Raw genomic sequence first — 20318 nt, 5'->3', positions numbered from 1 at the left:
TGACCAGCATTGTAAATGCATTGTTTTTAATTTTTCTCCCTCCCCCCCACCCCCCACCTCCACCCCTTGCTGCTACTGCTAAGTCGCTTCAATCTTGTCCAACTCTTAGCGACCCCATGGACTGCAGCCTACCAGGCTCCTCCGTCCATGGGATTTTCCAGGCAAGAGTACTGGAGTGGGGTGCCATACTGTGCAACTTGAATTTCCCAGGTGATGTCAGTGCAGGAGATGTAAGAGACGAGGGTTTGATCCCTGGGTTTGAAAGATACCCTGAAGTAGGAAATGGCAACCCACTCAAGTATTCTTGCCTGGAAAACCCCATGGAGAGAGGAACCTGGTGGGCTTCAGTCCATGGGGTCCCAAAGAGTTGGACAGAACTGAGCACACACTTCTAGTACTCCTTAAAAACTTTTAAAGATACAAGTAAAATAAAGCATTAAGAAGAATACACAAAAATAAGCTTATTGTAGCTCAGTATAAGATCATAGAGTGAACTCTAATATCCTATAATTTTTAAGACTTCCTAATAGGGTTTGTCTTGAAATCTAGATATGGTTGATATTACTTTAATTTGAATGATTATGGCATATAAAAAAAAGTTTTAGTAAGTACTCCGTACATTGTTAAAATTGAGTGTGTAGCACGTCATCTGGAGAGGCCAGGAGTGGGTCTATCAGTGCTGGGCCCCAGTCTACAGAAATCTTTGCTTCTCTGAGCCTTGATTTCTTTACGTAGAAAACAATTTTATTTTTGTTCTTTAGGATAGAATGAGATTACACGTTTGAAAAGCACATTGATTTCTTTTTTTAACATAGTTCTAAGTGCCTTTCTGCCATTCATTTATCTTTCCATAAATAAACACATAATTTATTAACTTTATCATTTTTGAAGAATGAAATCTTTTGCTAATTCAGACATCTTGTTTGTGGAATTCATAACTGCAGAGAAAATTGAACTTATGACATGTATTTTCATAGTTCAGTTAATGCTTAATGAAATGAAATTCTTTGAACCCATCCGTCTGTTATATGTAGAGGGATCTCAGCACACTTTTAAGAATTCTGTGAAATTCTTTTAAGAATTCTTTTTGTTTTGTTTTTTTTTGCCTAGCATAAGACTCTTCTAAAATCAGTTTTATTAGTTATGATATGTGTACATTTCAGATATTTTAATAAATAGTGTTAAAACCTGTGTTGTCACTGTGTTTTCCATTTATATGGAAATGAATATTTTACTGCTGCTACTATGCGAAGCTACGGTTTTATTTTAGTGCTTTCTACCAATGGTTTTTAAATCTTTCAGTAAAATCTTATCATCGGTATTTAAAAGATGAGATGTGTTGGTTTTAAATTCTCTGGTTTAAGTAGGGGTCAAGGGCTAGGGTCCCTTTCTCCTGGTTCTTTAGTCCTAGAGAGAGTGTCTCTAGGAGACAGTAGTGTCTCAGTGTTTCCTGAGCCATCAGGAGTGTCTGATGAACCATCTCTGAGGTGCAAAGGAAGAAACTGAGGTTTAGAACAAATGATCAGGGCCACACCGTAGAGCCAGACGTAACCCAAGTCTTTGAGTTACTGTATCTTTCCAGTAGCATTGCTCCTGCAGTGAGTAGTTGTTGCATGTAATGTTTATATTGCTATTATTTATTAAATCTAATAGATTGTTTTCAAGTCCTCTAATAAATTTCAAGGTATTTTTGTCATCTAACTCTTTCAGGTGATATTTGAAATAAACAAAGTTATTTTATGTTTTCTAGACTCATTTCATCAGTGCTGCACTCAAGACTAGTAGTTTTCAGCCTGTTATTATACCTCCTTCTAGAGCAGTGGAAAAGTGTTCTGTAAAACCAGACCATTTGAATTTTGGTAGCAGTACTCTGTCTTCACATAATGTCTTTTCTTCCAAACAAGGTAAAAATATGTAGTTCTCTATGAATAAAAGATGCCGGCTATGAATGTTCTTTGCAGTTTGTAAGCAGAAAATTTATTTACTGGGTTATAAGAGACTCTTTATTTTATAAAATTAGGGATGTTTTTTCAGCCCAGTAATTTCTAGATTATTTTGAAACTTGTTCAGCCAAGTTATGGATCATGTCCTATTTAATGGTTTTAATTAATAACTTTCATAAACTGTCAGAAGCATTTCTACATAAATTTAGAAAAGTTTTACTTATCTAGCAGACCTGGGTTCGATCCCTGGGTTGGGAAAATCCTCTGGAGAAGGAAATGGCAACCCATTCCAATATTCTTGCCTGGAGATTTCCATGGACAGAGGAGTCTGGAGGGCTACAGTCCTGGGGGTATAAAGAGTCATACGTGACTAAGCACCAACATACACACATATGCACAGCATTGAAACTGCTTGTCATCAGTTCACCAATACTCTGACAAACTGCATATTTACTGTTTTTCTTCATTCTGTCAGGGGAGAAACCACCTGAGTACAATTAGAAACTTTCTAAATATTTTCAAGGAGTAATACAAGTCTATTTTAATGAACTTTTAAAAATCTCTTTATAATAACAAAGGAATACACAACTTATTTGTGTTAAACCTTTGGAATTTAAACTCTTATCAATAAATGTATCTCCAAGTTACTGATATTTGAATAATGAACTGATGAAAATCAAGAGCCTATCCTTTTAGTGATATATAAGATCCATGTAGTACATTATTCCTGACATTTGATTTATTAGGACATTGTTATATTATAGACATATTAAAGGCTCCTTATACTTGCAAGTTGCTTTATGTCTCCCACAAATGTGTGGGTCTTAAACTTTTATGAAGTAATGTGAGTCATTTTTTAAGTTGTAAAGGGAGGAAAATGAAGCACAGAAAGTTTATGATTGCCTACTCTAGGTCACCTGGCTTGAGAGTGGGAGTGTCAGAGCTGTAACAAGAACTCAGGTTTCCATGCTCACTGTTTATAGTTGTCAGTTTTGTGGGCTTTCCTGGTGGCTCAGTGGTAAAGGATGGCTCAGTGGTAAAGAATCGCCTGCCAGTGCAAGAGACACCTGTTGGATCCCTGGGTCAGCTGAACAATAGCAACAATGTGTTTTGTGTTCACTAAAGTGGGATCTCTAGATCAAAGTGAATAAAAATTTTGAGACTTGCTGTACTTAGTACTGGGTTTCCGTGATGGCTCAGCTAGTAAAGAATCTGCCTGCAGTGTGGGAGACCTGGGATCAAGCCCTGGGTTGGGAAGATCTGCTGGAGGAGGGCATGGCAACTCACTCCAGTATTCTTGCCTGGAGAATCCCTGTGGACAGAGGAGCCTGGCGGTCTACAGTCTATGGAGTCACAAAGAGTCAGACATGACTGGACGACTAAGCACATGTACTTAGTACCAGATGGCCTTCTCAGTTTTCATTGCCACGAGCACTGTCTGGCTTTGCCATTTTCATCACAACTTAAGTAGCACTGACTATTGTCATATTTTTTTCTTACTTATTAGGTTTAAGTATAAAATATTTATAGTTTATATTCTTTGATTTTTAGTGAGGATGAAGTTATTTCTATATATTTGTTAATAACTTGAATATCCTATATAATTTTTGTTTTATTTTTAAAACATGGGGAAGAGTAATATTATAATTAAAATTTTTTTTTAAGTAAGTTACATTTATTATTTTCTTAATTTTCTGTTGAAGCATGTTCAAGAGAGGTTGAAGATACAAGTTTTGATAAACAGAAATCTCCTTTGGAGACACCAGCACCTCGCAGATTTGCTCCTGTTCCTGTTTCAAAGGATGATAAAATATCGAAGAGGGAAAATCCTACAGAAGAAAAAGAAAATATGGAGCTTCCATGTCATACAGGTAATAAAGCAATTATAATTAGTACACACTGCTTTTATTAGGGGCTTTGCTGGTGACTCTGTCACTGTGCTGTGCTCAGTCATGTTCAACACTTTGTGACCCCATGGACCATAGCCCACCAGGCTCCGCTGTCTATGGAATTTTCCAGGCAGAATACTTGAGTAGGGTTGCCGTTTCCTACTCCGGGATCTTCCTGACCCAGGGATCGAACCTGCATCTTGCTGTGATGGCAGGCAGATTCTTTACCAGGAAGTCAGCAGTAAAGAATTTGCCTGCCAATGCAGGAGACATGGGTTTGCTATCTGGGTCAGGAAGAGCCCGTGGAGAAGGAAATGGCAACCCACTTCAGTATTCTTGTCTGGGAAATCCCGTGGACAGAGGAGCCTGGTAGGCTATAGTCCATGGGGTTGCAAAAGAGTTGAACACGACTAAGCGATTAAACAACAAAAGCAACAACTTTTGTTAGACCTATCTCAAGTTAGGAATAGATTTCCACACTTAGGATTTATAATTCCCTCACATGGACTTCCCAGGTGGCTCAGTGGTAAAGAATCTGCCTGCCAAGCAGGAGACATGAGTTTAATTCCTGGGTCAGGAAGATCCACTAGAGAAGGAAATAGTAACCCTAATCCACTCCAGTATTCTTGCCTGGGAAATCCTATGAACAGAGGAGACTTTGATTCTTTGTAGAAGGAGTTGGAGATAAACCTTTGTAATTATTCTGTCTTCTGCAAGTTATTATGTAAACCTTTAATGAAAATTGTTATTAATAAAAATAATGCATTGTTGAAAGTAAGCTGATTATCATGTTTACTTGTATTATTTTTAAACGTGAGTTTGTATAATAAAACTAAGAAATTTAACATTTATTATCATGTTCAGTTAGAAAAATGCTAATAACCTTTATAATTGACAAGAAATAATACTTTGTTTTAGATCTTTATAGTATTTATAGTAAAAGTAAGCAGAGATGTTAAGTATAAGCTTTCACTTTTGGAATTATTTAAATGCATTCAATATTGTCCTGGACATATTTAAAGACTCTTAAGTAATTTTAAAAATGTAATCTTTATTAAGTAAAGCAACCTTAACCACCAAATAAATTGATAAGTAGTCTCATTAAAGATGAGGCTAAAAGGAAGATTCAACCAATACTAGTTATGAAGAAACTGTTAAATCTCCCTTTTACTGTCTATAAAAATATTTCTGTATACAGGGCTTTGCCATGATGTTACTTCTCATTCATACTCTTTTTTCTTCTGTAATGGAAATTAATTCAGGCCTAAACTTTTACAAGTATAGTTTCCATAAGTTATAAATGTTTAGGTTTTGATGTATATGTAGTTTGCCTTGTAGAGTGAAATGAGTAGATCATTACCATGTGAAACTAATTTAGTACAAACGTGTGAGCTATTACATAAAAGAGAAATGAAATAGTACTTGAAAAATGATACTTTATTTCTTGTATTGTAGGAAGTGTAGGATTCTTGAAACAAATTCTGAATAACCGTGATTCTTTGACGAGAATAAGTGAATCTTCAGACAAAACCTCACTAGCTAGGTCAAAAATGGGATGGAATCCTGAGAGGAGAAACAGGTAAAAATGAGATTGGAATGCAAACTAGGTTGAACAGAGTTTTATTTTTTTTATAGTTCTAAAATTTCTTCAGGAATTTTAATGGATTTATGAGATTGCTTTTAAAAATTGTCTTAGATTTAGTTACCATTTTCTTCTGCTAATATATCTTTCCTCTTTTCTATAATTATACAATGTGTGTGTGTTTAGTTGCTCAGTCATGTCTGACTCTTTGTGACCCCCATGGACTGTAGCCTGCCAGTTTCTTCTGTCCATGGAGGTTCTCTAGGCCAGAATGCTGGAGTGGGTAGCCTTTGCCTTCTCTAGGGAATCTTTCCAACCCAGGGTTCAAACCTAGGTCTGCCGCACCACAGGTGGATTCTTTACCATCTAAGCCACCAATGAATACATCTAATTTTCTCAAAATGTAGATTATTTACTATTCATTTCTGATTAAATGATATCTGGGATTTGCTTCAATAATAATCCAGTGCAGGGTGGGGAAAACCAGGTTGGAAGTATAAATGAAATGAAGATAGATAGCCGTGAGTTAGTTATTGATGTAGGTAGATAAGGGTATATAGAGGTCATTATGCTACTATTTCTACTTTTGTGTTTGAAACTTTACATTATAAAAAGTTTTTAAAAAGTCAAGTAAATAGTAAAAGTCAAGGTATAGTCAGCCAGTATAATTTTTTTCTTGAATGTCATGAAAAGTACAATAACAAAAACTAAATAAGCTACGTTTTGTGTAATCTCATGAGACATTGTACAATTTTAGTCTGTTACCATTAGTGTAATTACTAATAAAGTAAGATTTATGTCTGTCATGTTGTTATATGTTTTTATATATCTTAGGTCCTTTTTTTATTACTATTCCTCCATAGTGTCGTTTTAACATTAAATAGATATTTTCTAGTATAACATTTTAATTCCATTATTGCTTTCTTAACTTTTTTTTTTTTCGAGTTATTTTCTCAGTAGTTGCCCTAGGAACTACAATTAACATCTTAATTTAAAACAATCTAGTTAGGATTAATACCAGTTTAATTTCTATAGGATTCAGAAACTTTACTGCAATATAGATTGACTCCCTCCTCTTTTCTTTCTGCTATTATTATCATACAAATTATATCTTTATACATTATAAGCTTGTCCCTACAGCTTGATAATTACTGTTTTACACAGTTGTCTTTTATATCAGATAGAAGGAGAGAGTTATAAACAAATAATTTAATACTGTTTTTTATATTTACCTATGGAAGGAATGATGCTAAAGCTGAAACTCCAGTACTTTGGCCACCTCAGACGAAGGGTTGACTCATTGGAAAAGACTCTGATGCTGGGAGGGATTGGGGGCAGGAGGAGAAGGGGACGACCGAGGATGAGATGGCTGGATGGCATCACTGACTCAATGGACATGAGTCTGAGTGAACTCCGGGAGTTGGTGATGGGCAGGGAGGCCTGACGTGCTGCGATTCATGGGGTTGCCAAGAGTCGGACACGACTGAGCCACTGAACTGAACTGACCTGATACAGTTAACTTTCACCCATACTCTTTATTTCTTCATGTGGATTTGAGTTAGTGCATAATGTCCTTTTATTTTACCCTAAGGGACTCTTTTTAGTATTTACTATAGGGTAGGTCTGCTAGTGATGAATGCTCTCTGTTTTATTTATCTGGAAATGTCATAATTTTTATCTTTGAAGCATAGTTTTACTGGATGTGGAATTTTTGGTTGATACTCTTGTCCTTTTAGTGCTTTGAATATATCATTTTACTGCCTTCTAGATTTCATGATTTCTGATGAGAAATATACTGTTAATCTTACTAAGGATCAGTTTATTCAGTTCAGTTGCTCAGTCGTGTCTGACTGTTTGCAGCCCCATGAACCACAGCACACCAGGCCTCCCTGTCCATCACCAATTCCCAGAATCTACCCAATCCCATGTCCATCGAGTCGGTGATGCCATCCAACCATCTATCCTCTTGTCGTCCCCTTCTCCTGCCCTCAGTCTTTCCCAGCATCAGGGTCTTTTCCAGTGAGTCAGATCTTCACATCAGGTGGCCAAAATATTGGAGTTTCAGCTTCAGGATCAGCCCTTCCAACGAACACCCAGGACTGATCTCCTTTAGGATGGACTGGTTGGATCTCCTTGCAGTCCAAAGGACTCTCAAGAGTCTTCTCCAACGCCACAATTCAAAAGCATCAATTCTTCTGCACTCAAGCTTTCTTTATAGTCCAACTCTCACATCCATACATGACCACTGGAAAAACCATAGCCTTCACTAGACAGACCTTTGTTGGCAAAGAAATGTCTCTGTTTTTTAAAATGCTGTCTAGGTTGGTCATAACTTTCCTTCCAAGGATTAAGCGTCTTTTAATTTCATGGCTGCAGTCACCAACTGCAGTGATTTTGGAGCCCCCAAAAATAAAGTCTGACACTGTTTCCACTGTTTCCCCATCTATTTGCCATGAAGTGATGGGACCAGATGCCATGATCTTAGTTTTCTGAATGTTGAGCTTTAAGTCAACTTTTTCACTCTCCTCTTTCACTTTCATCAAGAGACTCTTTAGTTTTTCTTCACTTTCTGCCCTAAGGGTGGTGTCATCTGCATATCTGAGGTTAGTGATATTTCTCCTGGCAATCTTGATTTCAGCTGTGCTTCCTCCAGCCCAGTGTTTCTCATGATGTACTCTGCATATAAGTTAAATAAGCAGGGTGACAATATACAGCCTTGACGTACTCCTTTTCCTATTTGGATCCAGTCTGTTGTTCCACGTTCAGTTCTAACTGTTGCTTCCTGACCTGCATACAGATTTCTCAGGAGGCAGGTCAGGTGGTCTGGTATTCCCATCTCTTTAAGAATTTTCCACAGTTGATTGTGATCCACACAGTCAAAGGCTTTGGCATAGTCAATAAAAGCAGAAATAGATGTTTTTCTGGAACTCTCGTGCTTTTTCGATGATTCAAGTAAGACGGTAGGCACTGAGAGAGGGCATCAGAGGGCAGACAGACAGAAACCACAATCACAGACAACTAGCCAATCTGATCACATGGACCACAGCCTTGTCTAACTCAGTGAAACAAAGCCATGCCATGTGGGACCACCCAAGATGGACGGGTCACAGTGGAGAGGTCTGACAGAATGTGGGCCACTGGAGAAGGAAATGGCAAACCACTTCAGTATTGTTCCCTTGAGAACCTCATGAATAGTATGAAAAGGCAAAAAGATAGGACACTGAAAGATGAACTCCCCAGGTCGGTAGGTGCCCAATATGCTACTGGAGATCAGTGCTGAAATAACTTCAGAAAGAATGGAGCGGTGGAGCCAAAGCAAAAACAACACCCAGTTGTGGATGGGACTGGTGATAGAAACAAGGTCCGATGCTGTAAAGAGCAGTATTACTAAGGATACTTTGTATATAATGAATCACTTTTATCTTTAAGGATTCTCTCTTTGTCTTAGGCTTTTGACAGTTTGATGTGTCTAAATGTGGATCATTTTGAGTTCATCCTCCTAAAATTTTATTGATCTTCTTGGATGACTGAATTAACATTCATTAAGTCAGGGAGTTTTTTGGCTGTTATTTTTGTACACAGTTAAATAGTACACATGATCTTTTTTTTCTCCTTGGGCTATGTTGTTTGTTGTTATGCTTGATGATATCTGACAGGTCTTAAGGATTTTAGTCTTTTTTTGTTCTTTTTTTGCTCTGTTCTTCAAACTGTTCAGTCACTCAGTCACACCCAACTCTTTGTGGCCCCATAGACTATAGCCCACCGGGCTCCTCTGTCCATGGAATTTTCCAGGCAAGAATAGTAGAGTGGGTTGCCATTTCCTACTCCAAGGGATCTTTCTGTCACAGAGATCAAACCCAAGTCACTTGCATCTCCGGCATTGGCAGGCAGATTCTTTACCACTAGCACTACCTTGGAAGCCCATTCCTCAAACTGGATAATCTCAATTAACCTGTCTTTAAATTTGCTGATTCTTTCTCTTACCAATTTGAATATGCAGTTTAGCCTGTCAGGTGAATTTTACGTTTCAGTTGCTGTATTTCTCAACTCCAGAATTTCTCTTTAAAAAAAAGAAAAAATTATTTATTTATTTATTTTTGGTTGCACTGGGTCTTTGTTGCTGCTTGTGGGCTTTCTCTAGTTGTGGTAAGTGGGGCCTACTCTTTGTTACAGTGCACAGGCTTCTCATTGTGTCTTCTCTCATTGCAGAGGATGGTCTCTGTATGTGGGCTCAGTGGTTGTGGCATGCGGGCTGTATGGCACACGGGCTCTGTGGCGCACGGGCTCAGTGGTTGTAGTGCATGAGCTTTAGTTGCTTCATGGCATATGGAATTTTTCCAGACCAGGAATGGAACTCACATCCCCCACAGTGGCAGGCAGATTCTTATCCACTGTTCTACCACAGAAGTCCAGTAGCTTTTGTCTTTTTTGGTATTCTTTGTTTGATGAGACGTCATTCTTATTTATCTATTTATTTTGGTCTTGCTCTGTGGCTTGTAGGATCTTAGTTCCCTGACCAGAGATTGAACCCAGGCCCTCAGCATGGAGTCCTAACCATTGGACCACCAGGGAATTCCCAAGACTTCATTATTATTTTTGTTGTTGTTCAGTCTCTAAGTCATATCTGACTTATTGCAACCCCATGGACTTCTGCACACCAGGCTCCTCTGTCCTTCACTATCTCCAGGAGTTGGCTCAGATTTATGTCCATTGAGTCAGTGTATCTAACCATCTCATCCTCTGCCACCCTCCTCCTTCTTTTGCTTTCAGTGTTTCCCAGCATCAGGGTCTTTTCCAGTGAGTTGGCTCTTTGCATCAGGTGGCCAAAGTATTGGAGCTTCAACTTCAGCATCAGTCCTTTCATTCTTTTGAAAAGTGAAAGTGTTAGTCACTCAGTTGTGTCTGACTCTTTGCAAACTCATGAACTGTAGCCTGCCAGGCTCCTCTATCCATGGGATTTCGCAGGCAAGAGGACTAGAGTGGGTTGCCATGCTGTCCTCCAGGAGATCTTCCCAACCCAGGGACTGATACTTTTCTCTACTTATAGTAGCTAATTTTTGGTCTTTCTCTAGTTAAGTCCAATATTTGGAGTTCCTCAAGGATAGTTTCTACTGATATTCTTTTTCCTGTGTCTGAGCTGTATTTCCTATTTCTTTGTATCTCACAACTTTTTGTTGAAAATTAGACATTTAAAATAATTTAATGGGCCGGTTCTGGAAATTAGATTCTTCCATCAACTCCCACCCTCCCACCAGGGTTTGTTGTTATTGCTGCTTATTATTCTTGTTGTTGCTGTTTAATGATTTTCCTGGACTAATTCTATAATTTTTATTCTTTATTATGTGTAGCAAGACTCCATTTGATTAGCTAAGTCAGCTAATGATTGGAAGATTTCCTTAACTATTTTGAATGAATAAATCTTGCTATCTTTGCCAAGGGGCTGTGTGTGTGTGTGTGTATGTGTGTGTGTATACACTGGGGAACACCTTCAGTGCTCCAGCAGTTTGTAAGCCTATCTTAATCCTAACTTCCTACTCGTAAAGAGTTCATGGTCAGCCAGATGTGAAAGATTATGCCCTTCTTAGGTCATTCTTTTGCATGCATAGAGCCCTGTACATGCATGTGACCTTCTAGAGCCCCACTAGTGTTTCGGAGCTTTTCAGACTCCACCGTGGGGTCTTGCCGGGCAATTCAGTGGTTAAGACTCCATCTTCCAGTGCAGAGGTATGGCTTGGACCTCTGGTCAGGGAACTAAGATTCCACATGCCACGGGGTGTGGCCAAAAATTAAAAAAACAAACAACTCAATCGTGGACATCTCCTTCCTCAGTTTCTTGGCTTATTGTCCACCCTCTTGTTTGCTTCAACTGGTATGACTCCCTCAGGCAGCTAAGATGTTAAGCAGTTGCCACTGTTTTCAAAAAATGACCCTGGGATGGGATTTCTCACTGAGTCAGATTTAAGGAGAAACCTTGTGAATATGACTTTTTCCACTTTTTCCACCCTTTTAGTGGCTGTGAGGCTGTCGGTTTTCACAGCTACAGTGATGATGAGGCTGTTGATTTTCAAAGCTACTCAGAGCTGGAGAAAGGCCTCTGGGAATAGAGCAATTTAAAATACCAGAGAGCTTGCTGTTCTTGTCAGCCATTCTTGTTAAGTAAATGTCCCTACAAGCTTTTGTTTAATTTCCACCATTCTAAAAAAGCTGATTTGACCATTTTTGCTAATGTTTTGTTTGCTTTTATTCAGGAGTAGATTTTAGAGATTATTACTCTACCATTCTAGAAGTGCTTCTGCACATTCGTTTCTTCCAAGCAAAACCATTTTCTGCTCTTTTCCTACTATTCTTAAACCAATCTGGTCAGAGTAATTTTGTTTCTTGCAATTTTTGTGTTTTGTATGTTTAACCACATAATTGACTGATTCTTTGTGCAATTTTAATAGGACCCATTTAGAATTCATTTAACTAAGAATGTATCAAAGATTTATATCATCAAATGTTTACTGAATTTGTGGCAGTTTAGAAAACTTTACTTTGAAATCTTTTTCAGCATTGATACTATAGCCACTCAAAGATTTCCTTCCTATGAAGAACTAGGAACAGCTAAAGTGACTGTGCAGAAGTCTGACGATATTCTTCATGAACTTGATCAAAAGAGGAAAGAAACAAATAGCATACTCCAGGTAAAGTGCGAACAAAGTCTTGAAATTAATGATGAGCAAAGGTAAAAATTATGAAGAAATAAAGTTGCCAAGACAAAGCAGGAGGAGGATGAAGACAGAGCACTGAAAGACGTGTCAGCCCAGCTTGTTTCCCTTGCAGAACTTTTCCAAAAGCCCTCTGCAGGTGATTTCTACTTCCTACTCCTTGGCTAAGAGTGAGCCACACACTCAGCCTCTGTTGGAGAGGAAGGAAGGTGGAAGGGGACTGTGAATGGCCCTTGTTTATCCAGTTCACATTGTCTGCCCTGCCTACCCGGAGCCAACTTGCTGTTAATTTGTTTAGCTTTCTTCACCCAGATAAAGCTTTTATAGGCCGCTGAACTACTATGGGCTTCCCAGCCCCATTTTACTGAACATTCACAGTATACATCTAAATGGAAAGAAACTTTAGTTGCTGAGTATTCTTTTATAGCTCTTCAATTTGACAAATTCATTCCTTAGACTGGTGTAGTATATGCCCCAAACTATACTAACAGCTCTTATGTGAATTAAAATATGAATATAAGTTTTACATATTGATATTCTTGCCTTTTTATCTTTTAAGTTGAAAGAATCTCAGATGTCAGGGCTTGCGGATCTTCCACAGAATTCCATTAAGCTTCAAATAACAAATACAAGATCTGTATTGAAAGATGCTGAGAAGATTTTAAGAGGAGTACAAAATAATAAAAAAGTACTTGAAGAAAATCTGGAAGCTATAATTCGTGCAAAGGATGGAGCTGCCATGTATTCATTTATCAATGCTCTATCCAACAACAGGTAGGACAGAATGTTGGCATCCCAAGGTTTTTTATGAAACTGCCAGTTTATAGGCTCTCTTCATTTTTTTTCTAAGCACTTCCTTTTGCTTTAATGTGTTTGGATGTTTAGAAAAGATTCTTCATTGCCTTTGATAGTGTGGGCTTATTATAAAGTTGGAATTTAGTTATATGCATGCTGCTATTATTTTTCACAGGTGTTAATTTTCCCTTTAATTTTTTTTTCCTCTTTTTGGTATGTATTCACTGGAATCTACATATGCTTTGCAGGCATCCTTGAAACATTGGATAAAACTAATAACATTGGCTTTTCCTTTTCAAATGAAGGCTATTGGGCTACACAATAGATTCAAAGTTAGATGGGAGATCTGTTCTTAGCACCTTTAATGTTAATCTAAGAAAATTATTTTTTCTGTTTTGTAGGGAGATATCAGAGAAGATTCGGATCAAAAAGACTGTAGATGACTGGATTAAAACGATTTCTGCAGAAATTCAAGTAGGTATTGAAAAGAATTAAGTGAATTCTTAAGAGATACCATTGACTCCAATTTATAAGTATCATAGCTATTCTCAAAATATTCCTTATAAGTCCACTTGTAAGTCTTAATTTCACTCTTATCACGCATTGTACTTATTAGTAATAAGGTCCATTTTATTCAACATGTGCTTTGTCTCATAAATTATATTATGGCTGTTAACTGGAAAATTGTAGACAGCTACTAAAATATGAGTGATTTCAAAGCAAATTTAGCAAAAGCATTTGGAAAAGAAAGTAGACATAAAAAGATATACTTAGGAAGACAGCAGATTTAGAAGCATTGGCTTACCAAAGTAAAAGCATCAAAGTTACTTAAAAGGAGAATACTCCACAAAAATCTCTAAGGCTACTGTGTTTAGAGAAGTCAGTTCCAGATGGAAAAATTGCCACTTTCTCACTTCCACACATCTTATGGTGTATCTACAGACATTAGTATTGCAAAAATTCAGGAGAGTTCTTTTTATTAGGTGGTCAGTAATTTAAAGGCAATTTCTCAATATTTTATGTATTTTTAAGCAAAACTAGACAAGTTAACTCATTTTTACCTGGAGGTGCAAAGTGTTTTTTTTCCTGACTGTAAGGTATGTGTATATGCTTACTCACAGTTGTAGCAGGGTGAAGTGTTAGTTTGGTTTCCATAGCATTAAACACTAAAATACACTTTTTGGGGAGGGTGGGGAGGTTGTGTGTGTGTGTGTGTGTGTTGTTTTGTTTGTTGTCTCTCTCTTTTTTTTTTATGGCTACACCATGCAGCTTTTGAGATCTTACTTTCTTGACCAAGGTTTGAATCTGGGCCCTTGACAGTGAAAGCACAGAGTCCTAACCACTGGACCACCAGGGAGCTCTCTAAAATACACTTTTAAACACTGTTGTTTTAAGAATATGTATTTCCGATACATAAAGAGTTTATATTAGCTGCTATGTGATACACCAGAGGAAAAATTGACCTATGGGTCAAAAGACTTGGAGTTCACGTCTGGTTCTTCAGATGACTAGCAGTATATGTAACTGTAACAGTAGATGTCATGCAAAATATGCCTCTTTAAACCTTCAAGTAACTTCTAATTTATAAATATCTCAGAACTTTCTTACAAAACTTTTACTTTTTGAAAACTTATTTTTTAATTTAATATTTGAAGTTACTATCTTCATATGGTTTAAACATCAAAAAGTATAAAAACCTCTATGATGAAAAATTGACCTCTTATCCCTGAAGATCGTCTACTGTTTCTCATTCCTCTGCTCCATAAAATACTAGTCTTTTAAATTTTTTGTTTATTCTAAAAAGAATTTTTATTCATATGTGAACCAATATCATTTATTTATAAAGCTTTTGAAACTGCTAAATCATATTTCTATAACAGTAGGAAAAAATGGGCTTCTATGGTGCCTCCGTGGTAAAGAATCCACCTGCTAGTGCTGGGGACATGGAGTCGTGGGTTTGATCCCTGGGTTAGGAAGGTCCCCGGAGAAGGAAATGCCAACCTGCTCTAGTATTCTTGCCTGGGAAACACCATGACAGAGGAGCCTGGCGGGCTACAGTCCATGGGGTCGCTAAAGAGTCAGACACAACTTAGCAGCTAAACAACAACAACTTGGATGTGAAGTGTTACTACTTGGATAGATTTTAAGTAATTTTAGTTTTGCTTGTATTAAGGATGAACTGACGAGAAAAGATTATGAACAGAAGAGATTTGATCAGAAGAATGAAAGGAACAAGAGAGCTTACAACATGAATAAATATATTAAAACCAACACACAAGATAAAACTGTAAACAACTCTGTAATTCCAAGGAAACATTCTCAAAAACAAAAAGAGGATCGTCTTCGGAATCCACCTATAAGGAGCATGCCTGCTTCAAGCTTACAGAGAGAGAGAAGAGAAGTAAGATCCTAATCTGGTTTTATAATGTAAATGTTGCATAATTATTAAAGATATAAATAATGAAATTACTGTGAAAATGTTTTAAAAATACGAGTGGCTATACAAATGAGAACCGTCTTTAACTACTGATATTTAGAGGTTTTGATATCTGTAATGTAGAAATTATTGCACAAAGTACACCATTCTTCCCTTCTAAGTTGACATGCTTATAGTATTTCAGTTATACTGGATTTATTTAAAAATCATCGTCCAAAAATTAGATTTTTTTAGTTCATGGTATTCAGAATTGTATATGTGTGTGTATTTTTGTTTGGTTATTTTTCAGTTTAATAAATGTCTGTTTAGTGCCCAATGATTGCATGGCAAGGTACTAGATGCTATGGAGGGAATTCTTTGGCTGCCCTGAGTAGTAACTTTGTTAATGCCAAACATGGATTGTTGGGCAGATTAATAAAGCATCTAATTAATTCAGTGCTTGGCGCTCAGCAGATGTTCAATAAATGCTACTTTTCTGTGGCATTTAGATTATGATTGAAGGTGGGATCAGAAATGTAGAAAATTATTTAAAGACTTGGTTTGTGTCATTTTACTGTACTTGAAAGTTACTACTTTCAGATGTAAAATGTGTTTAAGCTTTCTTTTTGGTACTGAAAATATGCTTAGTAGTATAAAAATCTTCATGTTTCTTGGGTAAATGATTTTTGTCTTTAATTTTCATGCTTTTGAAAACTTTAAAACTGCAGTTTGGAAATTGTCTCCAGAATTTAAGAGCTATTTAATATAGAGGATTTTCCTGATCTGATCATTCTTAATATAGTACTTAAGCTGGCAAAAGGAGGTTTTAGAAAAATGAGATAAGTGTTTGATGACTATTTTGCTGATGAGTTGAATACCTTTGTGTACTTAGGGATTTTTGAAAGCAACCACAGTGGTGCAAGACAAGGATTATATGTTACAAATCTATGGAAAACCAGTTTATCAGGGTCACCGCAGCACTCTTAAAAAAGGACCATATCTCAGATTTAATTCTCCATCTCCTAAGTCCAGACCACAGAGACCAAAAGTAATAGAACGAGTTAAAGGTATGAAACCTCATTTTTTGTGGTATCAGTTTAATATGTAAAGTTTAATTTTTGCTATTTATGTATTAATGCATTCAAATTATATGATGCTTAGGGATGGAAATATTTCCTTCCAGGAGAGTAGGAAAAAACAGAGCAGGCTCGAAATATTGGAGGGAAAAGTAGTATTAGATGGTATCTTCAGATAAACATGATAAAATTTATGAGATGATGACTCTTAAGCAATTTAAATTATAATGTTAGAGAATGTAGACTGTTCTTGCAGATCTCAGCCTATCATGTTCTTTATGGACAGAAAGATGAGCCATATGCTGTACATTATCATAAAAATGCTTATGGGCACTTTTAAAGTTTGGTTTGTTCTCAAAGAGACTTAAGTAATAGAAGTGAAAAATTCTTTATCATGTTTATATACAAGTAAAAATATCTTTATTTATCACTATATGTTTTGATTCACACATACCATTTTACTAGCATATTTAAATATAACTTTTAGTTAAGTATTGAGTCTGTTGACTTTGGTTGCAGTTTGAAATTTCTCAGCTTGTGCTTTAGCAGTCTGTAAGCTACTTTGATAATATCCTGTAACTTGTGGATCCCAGTTCATTTTCCTTTCTGATCCTGTCTTGTGAGTGGGTGGTTGCTTTATTTTTCCTTTCCTTTACAAAAGTTAATTGATCATATAGGGGGTCAGTTTATCTAGAAATCTTATAGATTTTGTTTTATTAGGCTTTGTGGATGATGTTTACCCTAATGTTTCCTTGATTTATTAGAGCTTGCTGTTAACTTATATTTGGGATTTGGAAACTTTTACAAAAAATGACCCAAGGTTTTAAAATACTTTCAAATCCAAAAATCACTCTATGAATTAACCCTTAATGATAAAGTGATTGAGTACCTATGGATACAACCTCCTCTTTGGGCCCTGGTACGTGTTATTTCCCCTGCCTGGAGAGCTTTTCCTATAGACCCTTGTATGGCTCATTCTGAGTTCTTTCAGTCTCTGTTCTTAGCTGTTAGCTACTCAGAGAGGTCTGTGTTGACCATCTCATCCAAAGTATCATCACCTAACCCTCTCTATTCCCTTCCTCTGCATATTGCCCTTCACCATCTGATGTATTTCTGTTTATCAGTTTTTTTCCTTAAGTTATAAGCTACATGAGTACAGTTGGTTTATTCAGTACTTGTATTCCCTTTGTCTGGAATGATGGCAAACACATTTTAAATGCTGACAGAATATATTTTAAATAAACTTGTAAGCAAAACATTCATTCAGTTGAATGAATCAATACTTGAGAAGGTGATAAGAAAATTATAGATGTAGTACTAAAAGTTTTTTTTTGGTATCATAAAACTATAAGTCCAGATTTATAAAACTCAGTTCAGTTCAGTCGCTCAGTCGTGTCCGACTCTTTGTGACCCCATGAATCGCAGCATGCCAGGCCTCCCTGTCCATCACCAACTCCCGGAGTTCACTCAGACTCACGTCCATTGAGTCTGTGATGCCATCCAGCCATCCCATCCTGGGTCGTCCCCTTCTCCTCCTGCCCCCAATCCCTCCCAGCATCAGAGTCTTTTCCAATGAGTCAACTCTTCTCATGAGGTGGCCAAAGTACTGGAGTTTCAGCTTTAGAATCATTCCTTCCAAAGAAATCCCGGGGTTGATCTCCTTCAGAATGGACTGGTTGGATCTCCTTGCAGTCCAAGAGACTCTCAGGAGTCTTCTTCGACACCACAGTTCAAAAGCATCAATTCTTCAATGCTCAGCCTTCTTCACAGTCCAACTCTCGCATCCATACATGACCACAGGAAAAACCATAGCCTTGACTAGATGGACCTTAGTCGGCAAAGTAACGTCTCTGCTTTTGAATATGCTATCTAGGTTGGTCATAACTTTTCTTCCAAGGAGTAAGCATCTTTTAATTTCATGGCTGCAGTCACCATCCGCAGTGATTTTGGAGCCCCCAAAAATAAAGTCTGACACTGTTTCTACTGTTTCCCCATCTATTTCCCATGAAGTGATGGGACTGGATGCCATGATCTTCGTTTTCTGAATGTTGAGCTTTAAGCCAACTTTTTCACTCTCCTCTTTCACTTTCATCAGGAGGCTTTTTAGCTCCTCTTCAACTTTCTGCCATAAGGGTGGTGTCATCTGCATATCTGAGGTTATTGATATTTCTCCCAGCAATCTTGATTCCAGCTTGTGTTTCTTTTTAAAACTACTCATATATTAAAACTAAAGATGTAGTAATGTCAGGTATTAATTTAATTTAGAAGAGATTTTAGTTTCTTTTCCTTTACACTTTTACTTGACTTTTGCAAGGTTTTAATAACTATAGAATTTGATTATCTTTACATTATTTCTAAGGATAGAGTCTGGTTATTCAGAATAATGAGAGGATGAAAAAAATTTTCAATTCCAAAAATGATCTTTAACTTTTTTACACCTGTTGGAAAAAATGTGAGTTAAGTAATACATGCTGAATATTCTTTCAAATCTTAATCAACATTTTTTCGTAGTCATTATATCATTTTGTTTTTTCTTTTTTTTTAACTTTTGTCTTTATTTTTTGGTTGCACTATGCAGCATGTGGGATCTTAGTTCCCGGACCAGAGATTGAACCCAGGTTCCCTGAATTGGAAGCACAGAGTCTTAATAGGGAATTCCCGTAGTCATTGTATCTTTTCTATCATATTATTTGCACAAGTTGTTGCATCTATTCAGAGATTGAAAAACCACAACCTGCAGGCCACATGCCTGTTTTTATACATAAAGCTCTGTTGGAACATAGGTACACATTCATTTATGTATTTGTCTATGAGTGCTTTCATGCTACAGTAGAACTGCGATGTTGTCCCTGAGACCACTTGGGCCATGGGGCTAAAATATATCCTGTCTGGCCACTTAAGAAAAAGTTTGTCACTCCTTGATTTATATGTTACTTGTATTTTGGGATCCTATAACCTTGTTACATAGAGTGAGATCTTTATGGGGAAAAGAGTTGCTATATTTGTAGATGTTCAAACAATATTTTAAAATATCTGCCATTGATGATTATTATAGGCACTAAAGTAAAGTCTATAAGAACACAAACAGATTTTTCTGCCACGAAACCTACAAAGGTGGATTCTAAGTTGCAACCTTCTATTACTACACTGTCTCCTGGTGATCAGCAGTATTTGTTCAGCCCAAGCCGGGAAATGCCTACTTTTTCAGGTACACTGGAAGGTCATCTGATTCCTATGGCAGTTCTTTTAGGTAAGACCCAACAAAATATATGGCATAAATTTAAAAATTCTATTCGGCAATACCATAACTTACAAAATGGTATTGACACAGTAGTCATGTACTTTTCCTTTATGTGTTGCTTATATTTGGGAATAGGGCTTCAGGATATGTTTTACTTTGTCTAGTAGCAGTGTCTGAAATGATGCTGTATTTTCACTCACAGGAAACATTCTTACAGTATTTTATAGTATATTGCTGTAGATGAAATTAAAATAATGTTTAAACATGTCATGAAAGTAGTGAAAGTTGCTCAGTTGTGTCCAACTCTTTGCAACTCCATGGTCTATACAGTCCATGGAATTCTCCAGGCCAGAATACTATTGGAGTGGGTAGCCGCTCCATTCTCCGGGGGACTCTTCCCAACCCAGGGATCAAACCCAAGTCTCCCGCATTGCAGGCGGATTTTTTATCAGCTCAGCCACCAGGGAAGCCCAAGATTACTGGAGTGGGTAGCCTATCCCTTCTCCAGCGGATCTTCCTGACCCAGAAATGGAACCGGGGTCTCCTGCATTGCAGGCGATTCTTTACCAGCCAAGCTACCAGGGAAGCTAGTCATGTCATAAACATTCATAATAATTAAAGAATTTAAGGATTTTGATTGGTTTAATATCATTGTACCTTAGGAGAAAT

At 37.1% G+C, this 20318-nt stretch overlaps 1 protein-coding gene across 1 annotated transcript in view; it reads left to right on the top strand.

The window, feature by feature from the left end:
- The window catches only part of KIAA0586 (KIAA0586 ortholog), a 139896-nt gene that overhangs the window by 15569 nt on the left and 104009 nt on the right, over positions 1-20318 (top strand). The window contains exons 8-16 of the mRNA XM_013967209.2: positions 1751-1904; positions 3647-3814; positions 5288-5411; positions 11965-12097; positions 12681-12895; positions 13318-13390; positions 15090-15317; positions 16225-16399; positions 19464-19658. Coding sequence (XP_013822663.2) covers positions 1751-1904; positions 3647-3814; positions 5288-5411; positions 11965-12097; positions 12681-12895; positions 13318-13390; positions 15090-15317; positions 16225-16399; positions 19464-19658 — 1465 coding nt within the window. The remainder of the gene's footprint in view (positions 1-1750; positions 1905-3646; positions 3815-5287; positions 5412-11964; positions 12098-12680; positions 12896-13317; positions 13391-15089; positions 15318-16224; positions 16400-19463; positions 19659-20318) is intronic.

The sequence above is a fragment of the Capra hircus genome, chromosome 10 (genome assembly GCF_001704415.2).
Source record: "Capra hircus breed San Clemente chromosome 10, ASM170441v1, whole genome shotgun sequence".
Lineage (NCBI taxonomy): Eukaryota > Metazoa > Chordata > Mammalia > Artiodactyla > Bovidae > Capra > Capra hircus.
Note: the sequence above shows the minus strand (reverse complement) of the source record. Positions and strands in the feature narration are given on the sequence as shown.